Consider the following 16,218-nt stretch of genomic DNA (forward strand, 5'->3'; position numbering starts at 1 on the left):
ATATTGTGTTGGTGTTTATTTTAGGGTCCTGTGGGTTTGTAGAAGGGATTGAAGGGAGGTGGGGAATGCTGAAAATGATGGAAGGATGTGGGAAGGAAATTATTTGGGTATCTGTGGTGGAGGATGACTCTGGGGTGGGGACTGAACATAGGCTGCTGTGTAATGGTGCTGGTGGCTGGAGCTGGCTGGCTGTCTCTGTGTCTGGCTCCTTTTCTTCTCAGGCTGTTTTTCCCTTCCCTTCCTCTGTTTTGCTCAGTACTTAGTACCAGCCTCAGTTCTGTTGGCAGGCACCCGAGGGGGAAGGACATGGCTGCCACATCAGTGATCGGGCTGGCTTGTTTGGGAACAAGTTGCACTCAGATGGAATCTGCCTGCAGCATCATGAAAAGAGTTGGAGGTGCTGAGATCCAAACTGTAAACCCTGTATATGATGGAAAACACTTCAGGCCAAGGATTGCAGCAGCACCTCTGGCACCATTAGTTCTAATACCTGTTTGTGAGGTCCTCATGGGCCGCTCTTACTGTTGGCCTCCATGGGGTATTCCTGTTCATCCTGTTACTGGGCAGCCAGCCAGCTCAGTGCCAAGTGCCACACGGGGCTTTGCCAATGGAGCTGGGCTGTGCAGGCAGGGGGCAGAGTGGCTCCAATTTGAGGTGAGAGGACTGGCTCCTTCTTGTCTGAGCTACCCACTGCCTATAGATATATCTTTTTGTAGTTTGAACATATAAATATAAAAAAGGCTGATGATAAGCTCTGGATGCCTGCATGGACATAGTTGGATTACATATTTTATAAGTCAAAAGCGGTGGTAGCAAACAAATATACTTATCAGAGAAGCAGAAATTTCCCCTCCACAACACCTTCATACCCTGCCAAATAACAATTTATTCCTCCATCAGACCAGAAGAAGTGGTCTGTGGTCTATTATCTATGGTTTGTAACCTATCCTTTAAATCGGCTTCCGTACCTAATGACTGGAAGGTAGCCAACATGACACCAATATTTAAAAAGGGCTCTAGAGGCGATCCTGGCAATTACAGACCAGTAAGTCTAACTTCAGTACCGGGCAAATTAGTAGAAACAATAGTGAAGAATAAAATTGTGAAGCATGTAGAAGCACATAATTTGTTGGACAAAAGTCAACATGGTTTCTGTAAAGGGAAATCCTGTCTTACTAATCTATTAGAGTTCTTTGAAGGGGTTAACAAACATGCAGATAAGGGGGAGCCAGTAGATATAGTATACTTAGATTTTCAGAAAGCCTTTGGCAAGGTCCCTCACCAAAGGCTCTTGTGTAAATTATATGGCCATGGGATAAGAGGGAAGGTCCTTTCTTGGATTGAGAACTGGTTAAAAGACAGGAAACAAAGGGTAGGAATAAATGGTAAATTTTCAGATTGGAGAGGGGTAACTAGTGGTGTCTCCCAAGGGTCAGTCCTGGGACCAATCCTTTTCAACTTATTCATAAATGATCTGGAGAAAGGGGTAAGCAGTGAGATGGTAAAGTTTTCAGATGATACCAAACTGTTTAGGATAGTCAAGACAGAAGCAGACTGTGAGGGACTCCAAGAAGATCTCACCAAACTGAGTGATTGGGCAACAAAATGGCAAATGAAATTTATTGTGGATAAGTGTAAAGTAATGCACACTGGGAAAAATAACCCCAACTATACATACAGTATGACGGGGGCTATTTTGGCTATGACAAATCAGGAAAGAGATCTTGGAGTTATCGTGGACAGTTCTCTGAAAACTTCCACGCAGTGTGCAGCGGCGGTCAAAAAGGCAAATAGGATGCTAGGAATTATTAGGAAAGGGATAGAAAATAAGACCCAGAATATTTTACTGCCCCTGTATAAAACTATGGTACGCCCACATCTTGAATACTGTGTACAGATGTGGTGGTCTCATGTAAAAAAAGATATTTTGGCCTTAGAAAGGGTTCAGAAAAGGGCAACTAAAATGATTAGGGGTTTGGAACGGGTCCCGTATGAGGAGAGGTTAAAACGACTGGGACTTTTCAGTTTAGAGAAGAGGAGACTGAGGGGGGATATGATAGAGGTCTATAAAATCATGAGTGGTGTGGAGAGGGCCGATAAAGAAAAGTTATTTATTAGTTCCCTAAATAGAAGAACTAGAGGACACCAAATGAAATTAATGGGTAGCAGGTTTAAAACTAATAAAAGAAAGTTCTTCTTTACACAGCGTGTAGTCAACCTGTGGAACTCCTTGCCAGAGGAGGCTGTGAAGGCTAGGACTATAACAGAGTTTAAAGAGAAGCTAGATAATTTCATGGAGGTTAGGTCCATAAAAGGCTATTAGCCAGGGGATAAAATGGTGTCTTTGACCTCTGTTTGTCAGAGGCTGGAGAGAGATGGCAGAAGACAAAATCGCTTGATCGTGTCTTCGGTCCACCCTCTCTGGGGCACCTGGTGCTGGCCACTGTCGGCAGACAGGATGCTGGGCTAGAAGGACCTTTGGTCTGGGCCAGTACGGCCGTTCTTATGTTCTTATGTTAAGTGAATTCAAGAGGTTAGTGGCCCTGAAAGGACATTTTGCTAGCTGTTTCCTATTGTAACATTTATTGATACAAGTACGGTATGTCTACACTTCATTTCTCTTTCGAGAGAGAAATACAAATACAGGTGAGCGAAGTTGCAAATGAAGTGCGGATTTGAATTTCCTGCACTTCATTTGCATAATGGCATCCAGGTGCTTTTTCCAAATAGCCTATTTCTAAAGAAAAAACGCAGTCTAGACGTGGTTGTGAGGAAAAAACGCTTCTTTTGAAATAACCTTTACTCTTTAAAAAATTAGGTTTAAGGGAGCTCGATGGAGACTCCTGCAGGCTGGATCTGGTGGGTTGGTGGGCTAGACGTGGCCCCTGGACGACACTGAAGTACTATAGTAACACAGATACCACTGTGCCGCTGCAGCTTTTCTTCTGAGAATATGGCCTAAATCTTTCCCTGTGTGTGGCAAAAGCCAATATTCTTTTATAGTCGTCACATTTAACAAGTCAGCATTTTACCTCCAGTTGTCACATTATGTGAGATATTGCAGCTATTTCCATAAGCTCAGAAGAGAAATGAACTGTGGTATGTCAGAAAAGTTAGATGTCAAATTTTTTTTAATGAATATCGTAATAGGTAAAGTGAAGGATTTATATTTCTTTCTGATTTCATTCATATACTTTGAGTCTGTTTTTCAGAGTTAGCTTAGGTTATTTACTTAGTTGCCTGAAAGGTGAATTCCATGAAAATATTTCTGAAGCTTTTTGCATAACCCCAGCAGTGTAGCTGTGGTAAGTGGTGTCTGCATAAAAATATCATTCCATGGTTTTTTATTATTAACGGTTCTGATTTGTCCCAAACTGAATGAATAGTGTACTTGGGAAAAATTGTGCTCTCACCTGAATAAATTCAGAATCTCTCCAATAACCTTATTATTAAATAAAGGGATTACCACGGTAATTATGTGCAAAGAGCAAACGTAAAGGTTTAAATTGAAATTACTGTGTATGCATGCTGAACATTGGATCCTATATTTATTTTTATGTTTAATGCACTAAGACTGAAACTTCCCCATTTTGTTAGCTAGATGATAGCAAATGTTACCTATTCTTTTTTTTTTTTTTTTTTTTAAATTACATGAACTCAATTTCTGGGCTAATTATCAGTGACTTGATCATATAAAGGAATTCAAGACCTAAAACGAGGCTTAAGAGCTTGAATGCCTTTGACTAGAGTTATGGCATTTAGCTGTGCATTATGCAATGATACACCAAACAAAAAGATGCTGTGAAAAGGGTGCAGGCTGGGAATTGGAGGAAAAAGGGGAATTAGGACACAATTGAGACATCAAAATATTGTGAGTTCACTGTAGACTTCGTGAAAGGAGCTTTTATTTTGATTAAAGTTTCCTAAAAAGGCAACTTTAATTAAAAATAAACGAACAAACAACAAAAAATCACCTCTGAATTATAGCTGCAGTTTAAATTAGGTGCAGGGTTTTAACCCAGCTATCAGATTACATGGTTTCCAATGCTAAGAAATAATTCAGGGTAAGGCTATGTTGACTACAGCCTGTGTTGCTAAAATGCACGTTGCTCAAGAGTATGACTATTCCACTCCCTTGAGTGGCATAAATTACTGGCAAGTGCTTATGTGCACAGCACTATGTCTCTGGGAGAGCTTCTGCCACTGACATAGCTTCTCATACTGGCCAAGTAGTGTTTTATGTGGATGGGAAAGCTTTCTCTCACCGATAGAGCATTTTTACTAGATGCATTGCAGCAGTGCAGCTTTATCAATTCATTTGTGCTGCTGCAGCACTGTACATATAGACATGGCCTAAATTTAGTTTTAATGTTATTTATGTAGAGCTGGTTGTAAATTTTGTAAATGTAAATTACATAGGTAGGGTTACCAGATGATTTCAAAAAAATACTGAACACACTTGATCTCAGATGGGAGGGGGCCAGCCGGGAGGGGAGCGGGCCTGGCTGGGAGGAGGTCGAGGGGAGCGAGGCTGGCCAGTGGAGATGGGGGGCAGAGGAATGGCTGGCGAGAAGCAGGGCTGGCCAGGGGGAGCAGGCCTGGACGGGGGAGATGGGGAGAAGGAACTGGTCAGTGGGGAGCGGGGCTGGCCCAGGCACATGCAGATCCCATCCTGCACACAGCCCCAGGGATTCCATCCCGCCCTGCCCCCCTACTGTGTAGTTGCGTACTGCCTGGCTGGTAGACATGCTCACACAGTGTGAGCGTGTCTACCAGCCAGGCAGTACACATCTATGTACTCGATGATGATGATGATGAAACTTATTTAATTAGAAAATATCGGATATTTATATGTCCAGTATTTTCTCAATTTGTTTCCTGGACAGAGAGCTCAAATACTGGACTGTCCTGTTCAAAACCAGACACCTGGCAACACTATACATAAGTGATTTGTATGACTGAAAAATTGAATAGGTTTTTCCTTTTGAAAGGCACATTTTATAATTTCAAAATAGGTACTCAAATGTAAGTTTGAAGAAAAATTTGTTTAACAAACCTGATGAATCAAAATTGTAGTACATTATGAAGATTAGAAAGAATTTTTAAAATTGGAAAATTAATTTTTTGGGAGAGAAGGGGTATGTATCATCCTGCAGACTTGCATACATTCATGAATAACACCAACCTCGTGGAGTTTACAAACATGCATAAAGTTTAGCATCTGTGTAATGGTTTGTAAGTCAGAGATTAGACTATATGTAAGGTGTTTTGGGGAGGAAGGTTCAACTAAGTTTGACCTGCTTGGCTTATGTTCTTGAAACTAGACAAATGAGGGTTAATCATTGTCTTGGATTCTGAGGTGGCTGGATGAATGAAGAGCTATATTGAGTCATTTAAATAGTATTGAATGGCTCTAAAAATCCTTCAGTAGTAATTCCTGCAAATTCAGAGGTTCTGCCCTTTCATTTTAAGAGTTATATTAAATACACTAGACATAGTACAAATAGAGAGGCTGTACTGGGGGCATTTCATTAATTTCCAAATGAATTTGAAAACTGATCTTCAAACAGATTTTGTAATGTTGGACTAAGGCTATGTCTACATTGGCAATTGAGTAATAAAACTTAGGTGATTCAGAGATGCTAACCATCCTCCCCCTCCCAACCCCCCCCTCCCACAGTTTTGCCTCTGCAAATGTCAGTGAATAGCACAAGTTTTTTTTATGGGCTTGTCTTCAATGCCGAGTTAATTGAAGTTACTTGAGAGTTGCTTCTAACTTGATTCCGGTTCACACATAAGCATTCTTAACTATATTGTGGAGGTGCTTAACTTGTTTGCTCAAGAGCAGTGGTCATCAACCCGTAGATCGGGATCTACTGGTAGGTCTTGGAGCCTCTGACAAGGTGATCTTGACTCATTTGGCTAAGAGGCTACCAAATGCTGGCACTTCAGCTGCTCCTTCCTCCACTGCTGCACGTCTCCCGCCCTTTGTCTTGGAGCTACCCTTCCCTGGAAGCTTCCTGTTTGCTGTGCAGGACAGGGAAGGAAGAGGTGGGGGCCCTGATGTAAGGGTGCCCCTCTCACTCTCTGTTCTATCTCCACAGAACAGATGAGGGGGCACAGGGCTTGGGATGGAGGGAGTTTGCCTGCAAGGCAAGTGAATGTGATTCATGTGTTACTCACATGACCACTCGTAATGTGGACATATCTGCATAGGTGTTAACTTCCTGGAGCAACCACAGGAAAAAAAATTAGAGGGTGCTTAGTACCCACCAGCAGCCAGCTCCTCCTCTGCATCTCCAATCTGATAGCGGCCCTGCTGATCAACTCCTCCTTGTCACTCTTAGAGCATTCTGTCTGCTGTGATCAGCTGTTTGGTGGTGTGCGGGGTTGGAGGAAGGTGGAGAGGTAGGTCACACTGGGGAGGACGGTGGCTGAGCGGGCCAGGATGAAATGGAGTAGAGTGTGGGCATGGGAAAGGGTTAGGGGACAGGGACTTCCATTGGGAAGAGGTTAGGTAAGAGCTTGGGGGTAGGGATTGTAGCAGTCAGGATTTACTGGTGTGGTATCCTGACACATCTCCTGCTCAGTCAATGATGATAACCATTCAGCTGTGTGCGTTTGTATGTTTGCTGCCCCTGTTTACTGTATTGACCATGCACGATTAATCAACACAGTAGACTCTGAGAGCCCTCAAAGACCACAAGATCAGACAAGGATTGAAGATGCCTGACTAGATTTATTGTTAAATGAAGTACAATAATAGTTGTCAGTAGACAATACTGAACCACTACACTCGTGGACTCTCTTAATAATGGACCAATTCAGTCTGTGACATGAGGTAATATGGGAAGTCATCACTGCCCCGTAGGCCAGCCAAACACCGCTCTTTGGGGTACACTTTTATACACAGGTACAAACAAGTAACACATTAACAAGTAACACATCATTCTGACATATCACGTTGCAACCTCCTGTTGCTTAATTACCACCTGTTAACCCAGGAGTAGGCAATAATTTTTAATGAAGGGCTACTCCAAGATTTTGATAGGTGGTCAAGGGCCACACTTCCGTGGAGGAGTGTGGAGTTTGGGACAGTGGGTGAGGTGTGTAGAAGGGTGCTAGGGATACAGGACTAGGCTGCAGGAGGGTGTATGGGGTCTGAAAGGTGAAAGGGGGGGTTATGGGTGCAAGAGAGGATTCTGGTCTGGGGGAGGAGTGTAAGTGGGGGTGCAGGAGGGAGTTGTGACCTGGGAGAAGAGGAGAGAAAGGATGCAGAGGGTTTGGGTGGTGACATGGGGCAGGGGAATGGGGTGCAGGGGCAGGGAGAAGTACAGTGCAGAAAAGGATTCGCCGGGGGGAGGGCAAAATTCAGAGTCTGGAAGGAAGTTGTGACTTAGAGGAGGTGGGGAGAGGAGATACAGAAGGTTTAGCTGGTCACCTGGAGCAGGTAGTTGGGGGGGGGGGGGGAAGAGTGAGGAGGCATGTGCCAGAGGAAGGCCCTGGCTGGGAGGTGCTTACCTAGGCGGTTCATAGCCAGCAGCTCTGCACAAACCTGAGACAGGCTCCATGCCTTACTGCTGGCTGAGCTGCTCCACGTGGCTCTGCTCTAGTACAGGAAGCGAGGAGGCTTCATTTGCTGCCCCTGCCTTCAGCAAAACTGGCCAATGGAAGCAGAGGGAATTTTGCTAGGGGGTGGGGACAGTGCACAAAGCTTTCTCCTCCCTGCCCAGACTGCATAGCATTTAGCAGCCTGCAGTTTAAAGCGGCTGCTGCTGCTCTATAGTAAGGGTGCCTCCTCTTTCCCACCCCTGCCTTACTCCATGCAAGAGGGGATCAATTATTGTCTATCATGCTGTCAGTGTAGACCCTGTCCTGAACTTGGGTCGGTATGTCTGTTTGTGGGGAGGAGGTTGGTATTAAGATGTTTCTTAATGAGGTGTTCTAATTCGATACTTATGGAATGTATTTACTAGCTGTGCCTTGTACCTCTTAGGTATGAGTATTTGTGTAATATCAGCCAACTTCTTTGAGCAAGGCCTGCCTCTTGCTCACAGTTTAACTCTGGGCCTCAGGCATTACGCCTGGCCTGTGATCCATGGGCTTATGTTTCAGACCCTCATCTCAGGTTGGGTCAGGTTGAGGTGGGGTCTGGAGCACAGCAGGGGTTTAAGCATCTTTGGGGTCCAGAGGAAACTGGTACCTGTGCCTGTCTGCATGCTGCTAGTCCTTCATTATCTTTGCACAATTATCTCTGTCTATTCCGAAAGGACAGATGTGATTTTGCACAATTCACTGGTGAAGAATTAATAAAATGGTTGGGTTACTGCACCACTAAGAACCATCCTGAGTACAACATCAGTGCAGACATTGCAAGTCTTTTGCAGCACTGTTCTTGCTCAACCACGGCTTCTTGTGTGCATAGAGAATAACTTGCGTGTGGGTAAATTTTGAGTTAACTCTGTAGTGAAAACATACTTTTAGGTGCTTTTGAAAATCCCACCACTAGATGAAAAGAGATGAATTATCGTCTAAGGTCTTTCAAGTCATTGAAGCCTAAATCTGAAGACCAAAATAATTGATCTACATGAAAGTCAAATGTAGTCTCTTATAACTTGGCATTAGTTTTAATTTTTGATTGATTTTATTTTAGAGAGGGCAGCAGCCTCTTCCATCTCTGATTTACAATGAGTGCCAAAGCTGCTATCAACAAAGAAATTTTTGCTCCACATGATGAAAGGATGCTGGGAGCTGTCCAAGTGAAAAGGAGAACAAAGAAAAAGATCCCTTTCCTAGCAACTGGGGGCCAGGGTGAATATTTAACCTATATCTGCTTGTCAGGTAAGATGAATGATTTTGACTTTCAGCTATCCTTTTGGTTTATCTTTGAAGTTTGATTAACTGATTGACTATCATCTGTTGCTATAAGAAACGGAGTGACTTGCATTTTTATAATGCAAGTGGATGAACTATGGTGGCTACATCTTCAATAAGCCTATATTTGAATGCAGAAAGTGTGCGGTTTGTCATATCATAGTTGACAAACAGCAGCTGATTTATCAGATGGCTTCACAGATCTTATTAAAACCAGCTTTGGCATAGTAGCACAGTGTGAACTTATCCCATGGTTAGTGTATTTGGAGATATTAGGTCTTTGTTAATCTGATCCAGCTATTCCTCAGAGGGATGAACTTTATATTGTACCTGCTTCTCTTATTTCCTTCAGTTGTCTGAAACGAATACTACCCTGTTCCTTTCAAAGATCCTTTCAGAATATGATTGTCATTGGGATCACGGGAATTTAGCTGTAACTGAAATGTGTTCAGCTTTGTGAAGAATGTCACTGTCACCTAATTTAAAAAGGAGATAGAAAAAAATACTTGTGTTTTTTATCAAGGATTTTGGGTGAGGATGGGAAGAAAGAACATAATCTTTGCAAGGGGTCATAGAAAGGAGAAGGATGGTCTAGTTGTTGCTAAAGTATTTAGGCATGTTTTTGGTATGCAGTGCCATATTTCATTAAGCTTCAAGCAAGCAGCCTAGCAAAGGCTACAAATTTGAATTTGGAAGAGTAATATAGTAACATAGCACTGATGATTTTAGCTTTTTTAAATGTGCATATTTTACTTTTATGCTTTAACATCAGGTAGTCAGAAGTGTTATTTAGTGTCCCTCGTTTTGCTCATTCAGACTGAGTTAACTGCATACTATGACAACATAATATGCATGCCACAGACATAATTGCTGTCCTACATGGTGTGAGGGTTTTGTTGATGACGTTGGTTTTTATGCAATGTATGGGTTACAGCATAAATATCATCGCAATGATCCAAAGAAGTCAGACATTTTCAAATGGGGACAAAGAAAAGATGACTCAAACTATTTGTAAATCCTTTAAGTAAGGTGATCATATTTCCCTATGCTGAATATGGAGCACCTGGTAAAATTACTTGTATTCAAGCAAGTTCAATGATGATCAAGCTATGTGGTACAAATTTTCAAATAAACATCAGGTTGACTGAGCCCTTGTTAAAAGAAATACTGTGTAGTTGGATTCTTTTTACTTAACACCTTTAATGCTTTAGTCATGAGGAGAGATGCGTGCACACCACACACATACTTTTCTCTTACATGGGAGAGGGAGGGGAAATCAACCAACCTGACCCTCCCTGCCTGGCACACTCCCGTCAATGTCTAGATGGGCCCCTAGAATGGACCCAACTCTCTTGGTACCTGGGTCTTTGTCTTCCTGAGGCACTGTATGGTGTGGGGGTTAGGGATGTTAGTAAGTAATTGGCTGGAGTATGAATACTCGCTTCCCCCCATTCCTTGCTGCCTCTGAGAGGCAACAGGGAGCAGAGGGAGGGGGAAGAACAGGAGCTGGTGCTTGTGGGAGCCAGCTTAAAAGCCGGTTCCTCCCAGCACCGTCTCCATGGTGTGTCACCCCCTATCCCCCCAGCGCTATTAGAGGTTGCAGGGCGTATGTGTGATGGGGAGGTTGCTGCAAAGCATCTTCTCTCCATGGTGGACCGAGGCTTGCCATGGGCAGAGCTAAGGATGTTAAATGTGATTATCTGGCTAATGGTATAGTATATGGTTAGCCAAATAATCGCTTCTGTACAGCTGCAAGCAGAGGTAGCTCCAGGAGCTGGCTTGTGTCAGCTCTGGAGCCACTTACACTGCAGTTCTGCCTTTTAAATTTAGCAAAAGCCCCTGAGCATAAGAGCCATTGGGCTCTTACTAAATTCAGGCACGGTGATCAGCATGAATTGGGACTCCTCGATCCTGGCTCGCCCCGAGTCCAGCATCCCCTGTTTGTGGCGGACAGTCCTGTCTGCCGCAAACAGGGGTGGGTTCCAGAGCAGCCTCTTTTAAGCCAGATCCTCTTAGCACCAGCTCTTATCCCTCCTTTGCAGCAAGACGGGGGCAAATGGGGACTGCTTGAGTCCCTGCTAGCCTCGTGCTACTTCTGCTTTTTAAATGTACAAGAGCCCCCTAGGCTTTGAAAGCAGAAGTGCTCGTAGTGGGAACTAGCGTGAGCAGGGACTCAAGCAGTCCCCACTCACGCCATTTCCTGCTGAGTCTCTGCCTCCCTTGCCCTCCACAGAGATGGTGCTGTGGGGAACCAGCACTGGCTCCTGCTCCCTCCCTTGCTGCCTCTATCAGAAAGAGGCAGTAAAGCGACTAGTAAAGTTGACGCTGATAAGCAAATTCTTGTCAGATAGTCGACTAGTCGCTTACATCCCTAGCTGCACTGCCACATGGGGGCTGGTGCCAGACAGGGCTGGCTGTGGAGCTGGCATGAGCCAAGACTGCTCAGTCCCAGCTCCTGGAGCTACCCCCGCTTGTGTCTCTGCAGATGCGATTATCTAGCTAATTGTATACTATAGTCACTTACCTCCCTAGTCTGCGGCTAGCTTTGTCTGCCACAAAGAGGGGCTGGCTGCTGCAAACAGAGGCTGTTAAACTCAATGTGAACCAGGACTTGAGCAGTCCTGGCTCACGCTGGTCTGGGACACTGCATCTCTGCAATTTAAATGTAGCAAGACCTCGGCAGCTCTTACAACATTTAAAATGCAGAGCCGCAGTATGGGTGAGTCCCGGAGCAGGGACTGCTCAGTTGCAGCTCGAGCTGTCTCCTGTAGCTATCCCCGCTGCGACTCTACAGAGTGGTCCTTATCGACTAATCATGTAGTCGATACAAATTGTAGTTTAGCTTCTTAATGTGGGTGTGTGTGTGTGCAAGATCTCTTGTGTTGACTCCCCAGATGTCTGCTAAGGTTTACAGCAAAATGCATCCAGCAGCAGACTTTTGGCACTATGTTGGAGGGAAGGAATTGAAGCTGCTTCCAGCTGCATTGAATGGGGAATGGATGAACTGACATGTCCTTGCAGAATTTATCTCCAGGCTGCTGCTGGCCACTGACATGACCCAACCTCATATCCCTTGTCTACAACATGACCAAGAAGTAGTGAAGGCCTAGGATACATTGTGCACCAGGTGGCAGGAAATCTGACTGCATGCCCTCAGGGGCTTCAGCGAACCTGGCCAGAGAGGTTGCTAAGATGGGGAAGGTGCCTAGGGAATGGAGCAGCTCCGTGCTCCTTGGGGTAAAGGGGCAAAGCAGGATGAGGACAGTGAGAGGCCGACCTGGGCAGGATGTGTCCCTGTTTAAGAGAGATTTGGGGGATATGTATTTAAGCCTTTCTACAGGACTGTACCTTTAAAAATGGGATGTCAGGTCACTTTCCTCGAAGGAACACTTTGAAATTTGGCCCAGATTTGAATTTTGTTCAAACAAGCAAAGTTCTCATACAACTAAACAGCAATAGAAATGATTCAATGCTTGTCAAATTAACGACAGTGGTGCTTTTTAAAAAACAAATATTCCCCTGCAGCATGTTCAACAGCAAAGAAGTGGATTTTTTCCCTTTGTCTCTGCTGAAAGGAATGTAAAAAGGAAGCAATATGTCTAGTAAACAGTACATTGGATTTAGTTAGGACCTTTGTCTCTTTTACTTAACTAAACTGACACCCTTCAATTAAAAAGATGTGCAGTAGAGTGGATTTTTATTTTTTTGCTGTTATGCTTGCCTATGAGCATTCTTTGATCTGAAGTGATTGGTTTAAACCAAAGTGTCATATTTTTTTGAAGTGCAGCTGCCATTTATGTATTCAGTACTTCAGAAAAAATTACACATCTTGAGCACTGTAGGTAGTACAGTAATAACCTAATACAGTATAGTATTTGTCAAACTTCTGAGTGATAATGCCCTCTCAGCTTTCAAACTATTGAGGATAATCTTTCTGAAATAGTTTAGTGATCAGTGTGGAATCAGGAGCAGCTGCGGAAGCCTACAGGCACATTGGAGATGTCTCTTGCCCAAGCATGTAAGCTGGGGTGAGCAGTAACATTGCAGTGGTTGGCCAGAACTAGCCCCTGGTGGGTCACAACTGCTGTATTTACCTGTACGGCCACAGGTACCGATGATTGTATCTCTTTTTGGCTGTGGATTTCTGTTCCCAGCCAATGGGAGTGATGGGAAGCGGTACAGACTGGGACACCGTTTCCTGCCATTTCCATTGGCCAGGAACAGTATCTGCGGCCAAGAGAAGCTGTGAACATGCAGGTAAATATGGCAGCGGGGCATGCCAGGAACTAACCCTGGCAAGACTGGATCTGGCCTGTGGACCAGTATTTGCCTACAATGATTTAAGCTTACTGTTTATGTTCTCCATTTGAATAACAAATAGTAACAACATGGCTACGTCTACACTGACATGAATTTCCGGAAAGGCTTAAAACGGAACAGTTTTCCATTATAAGTATTTCTGGAAAAGAGCGTCTACATTGGCAGGATGCTTTTCCGGAAAAGCTCTTTTTCCGGAAAAGCGTCTGTGGCCAATGTAGACACGCTTTTCCGGAAAAGAGCCCCGATCGCCATTTTTGTGATCGGGGCTTTTTTCCGGAAAAGACTACTGGGCTGTCTACACTGGCCCTTTTCCGGAACAGTGTTCCGGAATAAGGACTTATGCCCGAGCGGGAGCAGAATAGTTTTTCTGGAATAGTGGCTGATTTTGTACAGTAGAGCATCGTTGTTTTTCCGGAAATTCAAGGGCCAGTGTAGACAGCTCGCAGCTTATTCCGGAAAAGCGGCTGATTTTCCGGAATAAGTGGCCCAGTGTAGACACAGCCCATATGTTTACTATTCTGGTTTCATATTATTTTCTCTTAACACACTTTTAAACTGTTTGTTTTGAAACTCATGATGAACTGATACCACCTTCTGGCTAACATGGTATGGCTGACAGCCAAATAATGGGAAACCCAGAAATACGGATATGAGTTGTAAGTCTGAATTGTGGTCTCTGTAGCATTTTCTTTTCAGCTGTTAGTATAATAGATTGTAATTTCCATTTTCATTCTTCCTCCATTGCTTTTCTCCTGCAATCTTTAAGGAGTTGAAGGAATTGCACTTCTGTGCTGAATACTTTAAGGGTTATCACAGTGAAATACATCTGCAGGCTAATTAGGAATACAGTTCAATCTACTAAAAGATTTTCCTAGCATTGCTCAGGTCCTTAACTCAATGTTTCTTTTTTTTTTTTGGAAAATGCTGCACATGCTTCATTTAAATCATTGCTCTAGGATGGGGCTGCAGATGAGGGATTTGGTATGTAGGCTGGCCTGGGGAGGGAGGACTTACCTTAGCCCTCTTTCACCACAGCTGCCTGTGGTCAGGTGACAAATGCTTTTCCATGGCTGCTGCAGTTCCAGCCTGAGGAGGGGTGCATGTCCTCTGGGTGGAGCAGGCCCAGGTTTATCTGCTGCCTGCACTTCCCAGCCAGAGTGAGGAATGCAGCAAACTATGCACTACCTTTCACTCTCTGATGAAGAGAAACAGATCGCAGTGTTTCGATATGTGTAGGGGGAGAGGAGAGAATGCTTCAGGTGTGCCCCCTCCCCACCCAGCCCCTTTCACCTGCCTGGTGATTCTCTTTTCTGTATGGTTTTATGAGAAGTTAATTCCATTCCAGGCACATCTCCTTTTCCTGGCACAACGAAATCCTTGCGTTGCTTTGAGTTATGATAAGAAGAAGCTGTATACCAGTGGTCATATTGGAAGACACCATTGGAATTTCTCAGTAAACTGAAAGTGTGTTCAAACAAGGTTTTTTAGTCTTTCCAGGATAATGTCTTTCCAATACAAATTCATGTAAATCACAAGTATAAAAAGGCAAAACTGGCTCTCCTTGTATGCATGATATACATTATAGATGTGCAAATGTTGTACACGCACCAAAGGGCAAACTAGACATAGAAAATGTTACTGTATGTTTTTAGGTTTGGAAGGATCAGATTTTAACTGGTAAATGGGGTGGGTGGGTGGGTGTGTGCGCGCGCGCGTGCACGTGCACAGACACACTCTAAAATCAATGTTTAGCAATGATAAAATATTTCTGTAAATAATAATGGAAACTAAGACAAACGAAGTAATAACAATGCTGGTTGAGCATGTGTTCGTTTTGGGATATGTAATTTTTATATTTTGACACAGGTTTAACTTTTTGAATGCAGGTATCAATGTCTACAGTCATTAAATAATTGGGGAAGTCAGCAGTACGGTTTCTTTGATGGGGTCAAACAATCTCCTGCAACTATGAAAATTTACACACTTAAAATCAATGTGTAGATACTTATCAAAATTATTTAAAAATATTGGATTCTGCCAAGCCACTCCTCCTCTTCCGTATTTAGGTATCATGCTTGTAGAAGAATAAGCTTGTACTGAACGTGAGCCTGATAGGCAAAAACACGAAAACTAGAAAAACCCAATATAAATAAATGAAAAACAGTCAGCAATCAGCTCATATAAAATGACTTGTTAAATTATGCTTATACTTATTCCATGGACAAGAAGTTCCTTCTGCGTCTTAGTGTTATAATCTAAACTCCTATATGTAGAGAAACCTGAAACTCAATCATGGTAATAGTTGTTCTATATTGACTGCTGAGGTGGTAATTTGTGTGTTGTATGATGTCTTAAAATTAAACATGTTTCATTCCAAGTGTAAATTCAGTATATATTATACGAAACTACTAGGAACCTAAAGATCTCTGTAAGGAACCTCTGTTCCATGTCTGTGTTCCCAAGAGGACAGGTAAGAAGTAGGGATATAAAGGGTTATCCAGTAGGTGCTGGAGCAGTGCCCTGCCCCCCTTGGCAGTCTGAAGTGAAGCTTCCCTGGGAGCAGGGCTGACAGCTGATGAGTTACATCCCATCACTGATAATTTGCACCCCCGAGCAACGTAAGTTATACTGAAGTAATTTGTAGTGTAGAAGAGCCATAATGTATTAGATCATGTGTTCCCAAACTAGGGGGGAGGGCCGTGAAGAAATTCCGGGGGGGGGGGGGGGGGCGCGAGGCGACCCAGCCACATACACTCCCGTTAATCCCACCCCAAGTTTTGCTGATATTTTTATGGGAGGGGGGATGTGAGGGTTTCTCAAAAATCAAAAAGGGGGGTGCGTGTCAAAGTTTGGGAATCACTGTATTAGATTGTGGAATAATAGGGCAAGGGGAGGGGAAGAAATCCTATTTGCTTACACAAAGCCTTTTATTATGCTGTAGTGATAAAGTGGGACTGCCAAGTATTGAGGAACCATATACCATTTATCTGTGGAGATGGAGAAGAAAACAAGCAAAGCAGTAAA

General features: G+C 43.6%; 1 protein-coding gene across 2 annotated transcripts in view; it reads left to right on the forward strand.

Moving 5' to 3' along the window:
• STXBP6 (syntaxin binding protein 6) overlaps positions 1-16,218 on the forward strand; it is a 259,739-nt gene that overhangs the window by 55,611 nt on the left and 187,910 nt on the right. For both annotated transcript variants that reach the window (XR_003089378.2, XM_006123263.4), the window contains exon 2: positions 8,654-8,841. Coding sequence is in view for 1 of the 2 variants with exons in the window: in XM_006123263.4 (XP_006123325.1) it covers positions 8,688-8,841 (154 nt within the window). In the remaining variant the exon portion in view is untranslated. The remainder of the gene's footprint in view (positions 1-8,653; positions 8,842-16,218) is intronic.

Source organism: Pelodiscus sinensis, chromosome 4 (genome assembly GCF_049634645.1).
Source record: "Pelodiscus sinensis isolate JC-2024 chromosome 4, ASM4963464v1, whole genome shotgun sequence".
Taxonomy (NCBI): Eukaryota; Metazoa; Chordata; order Testudines; family Trionychidae; genus Pelodiscus; species Pelodiscus sinensis.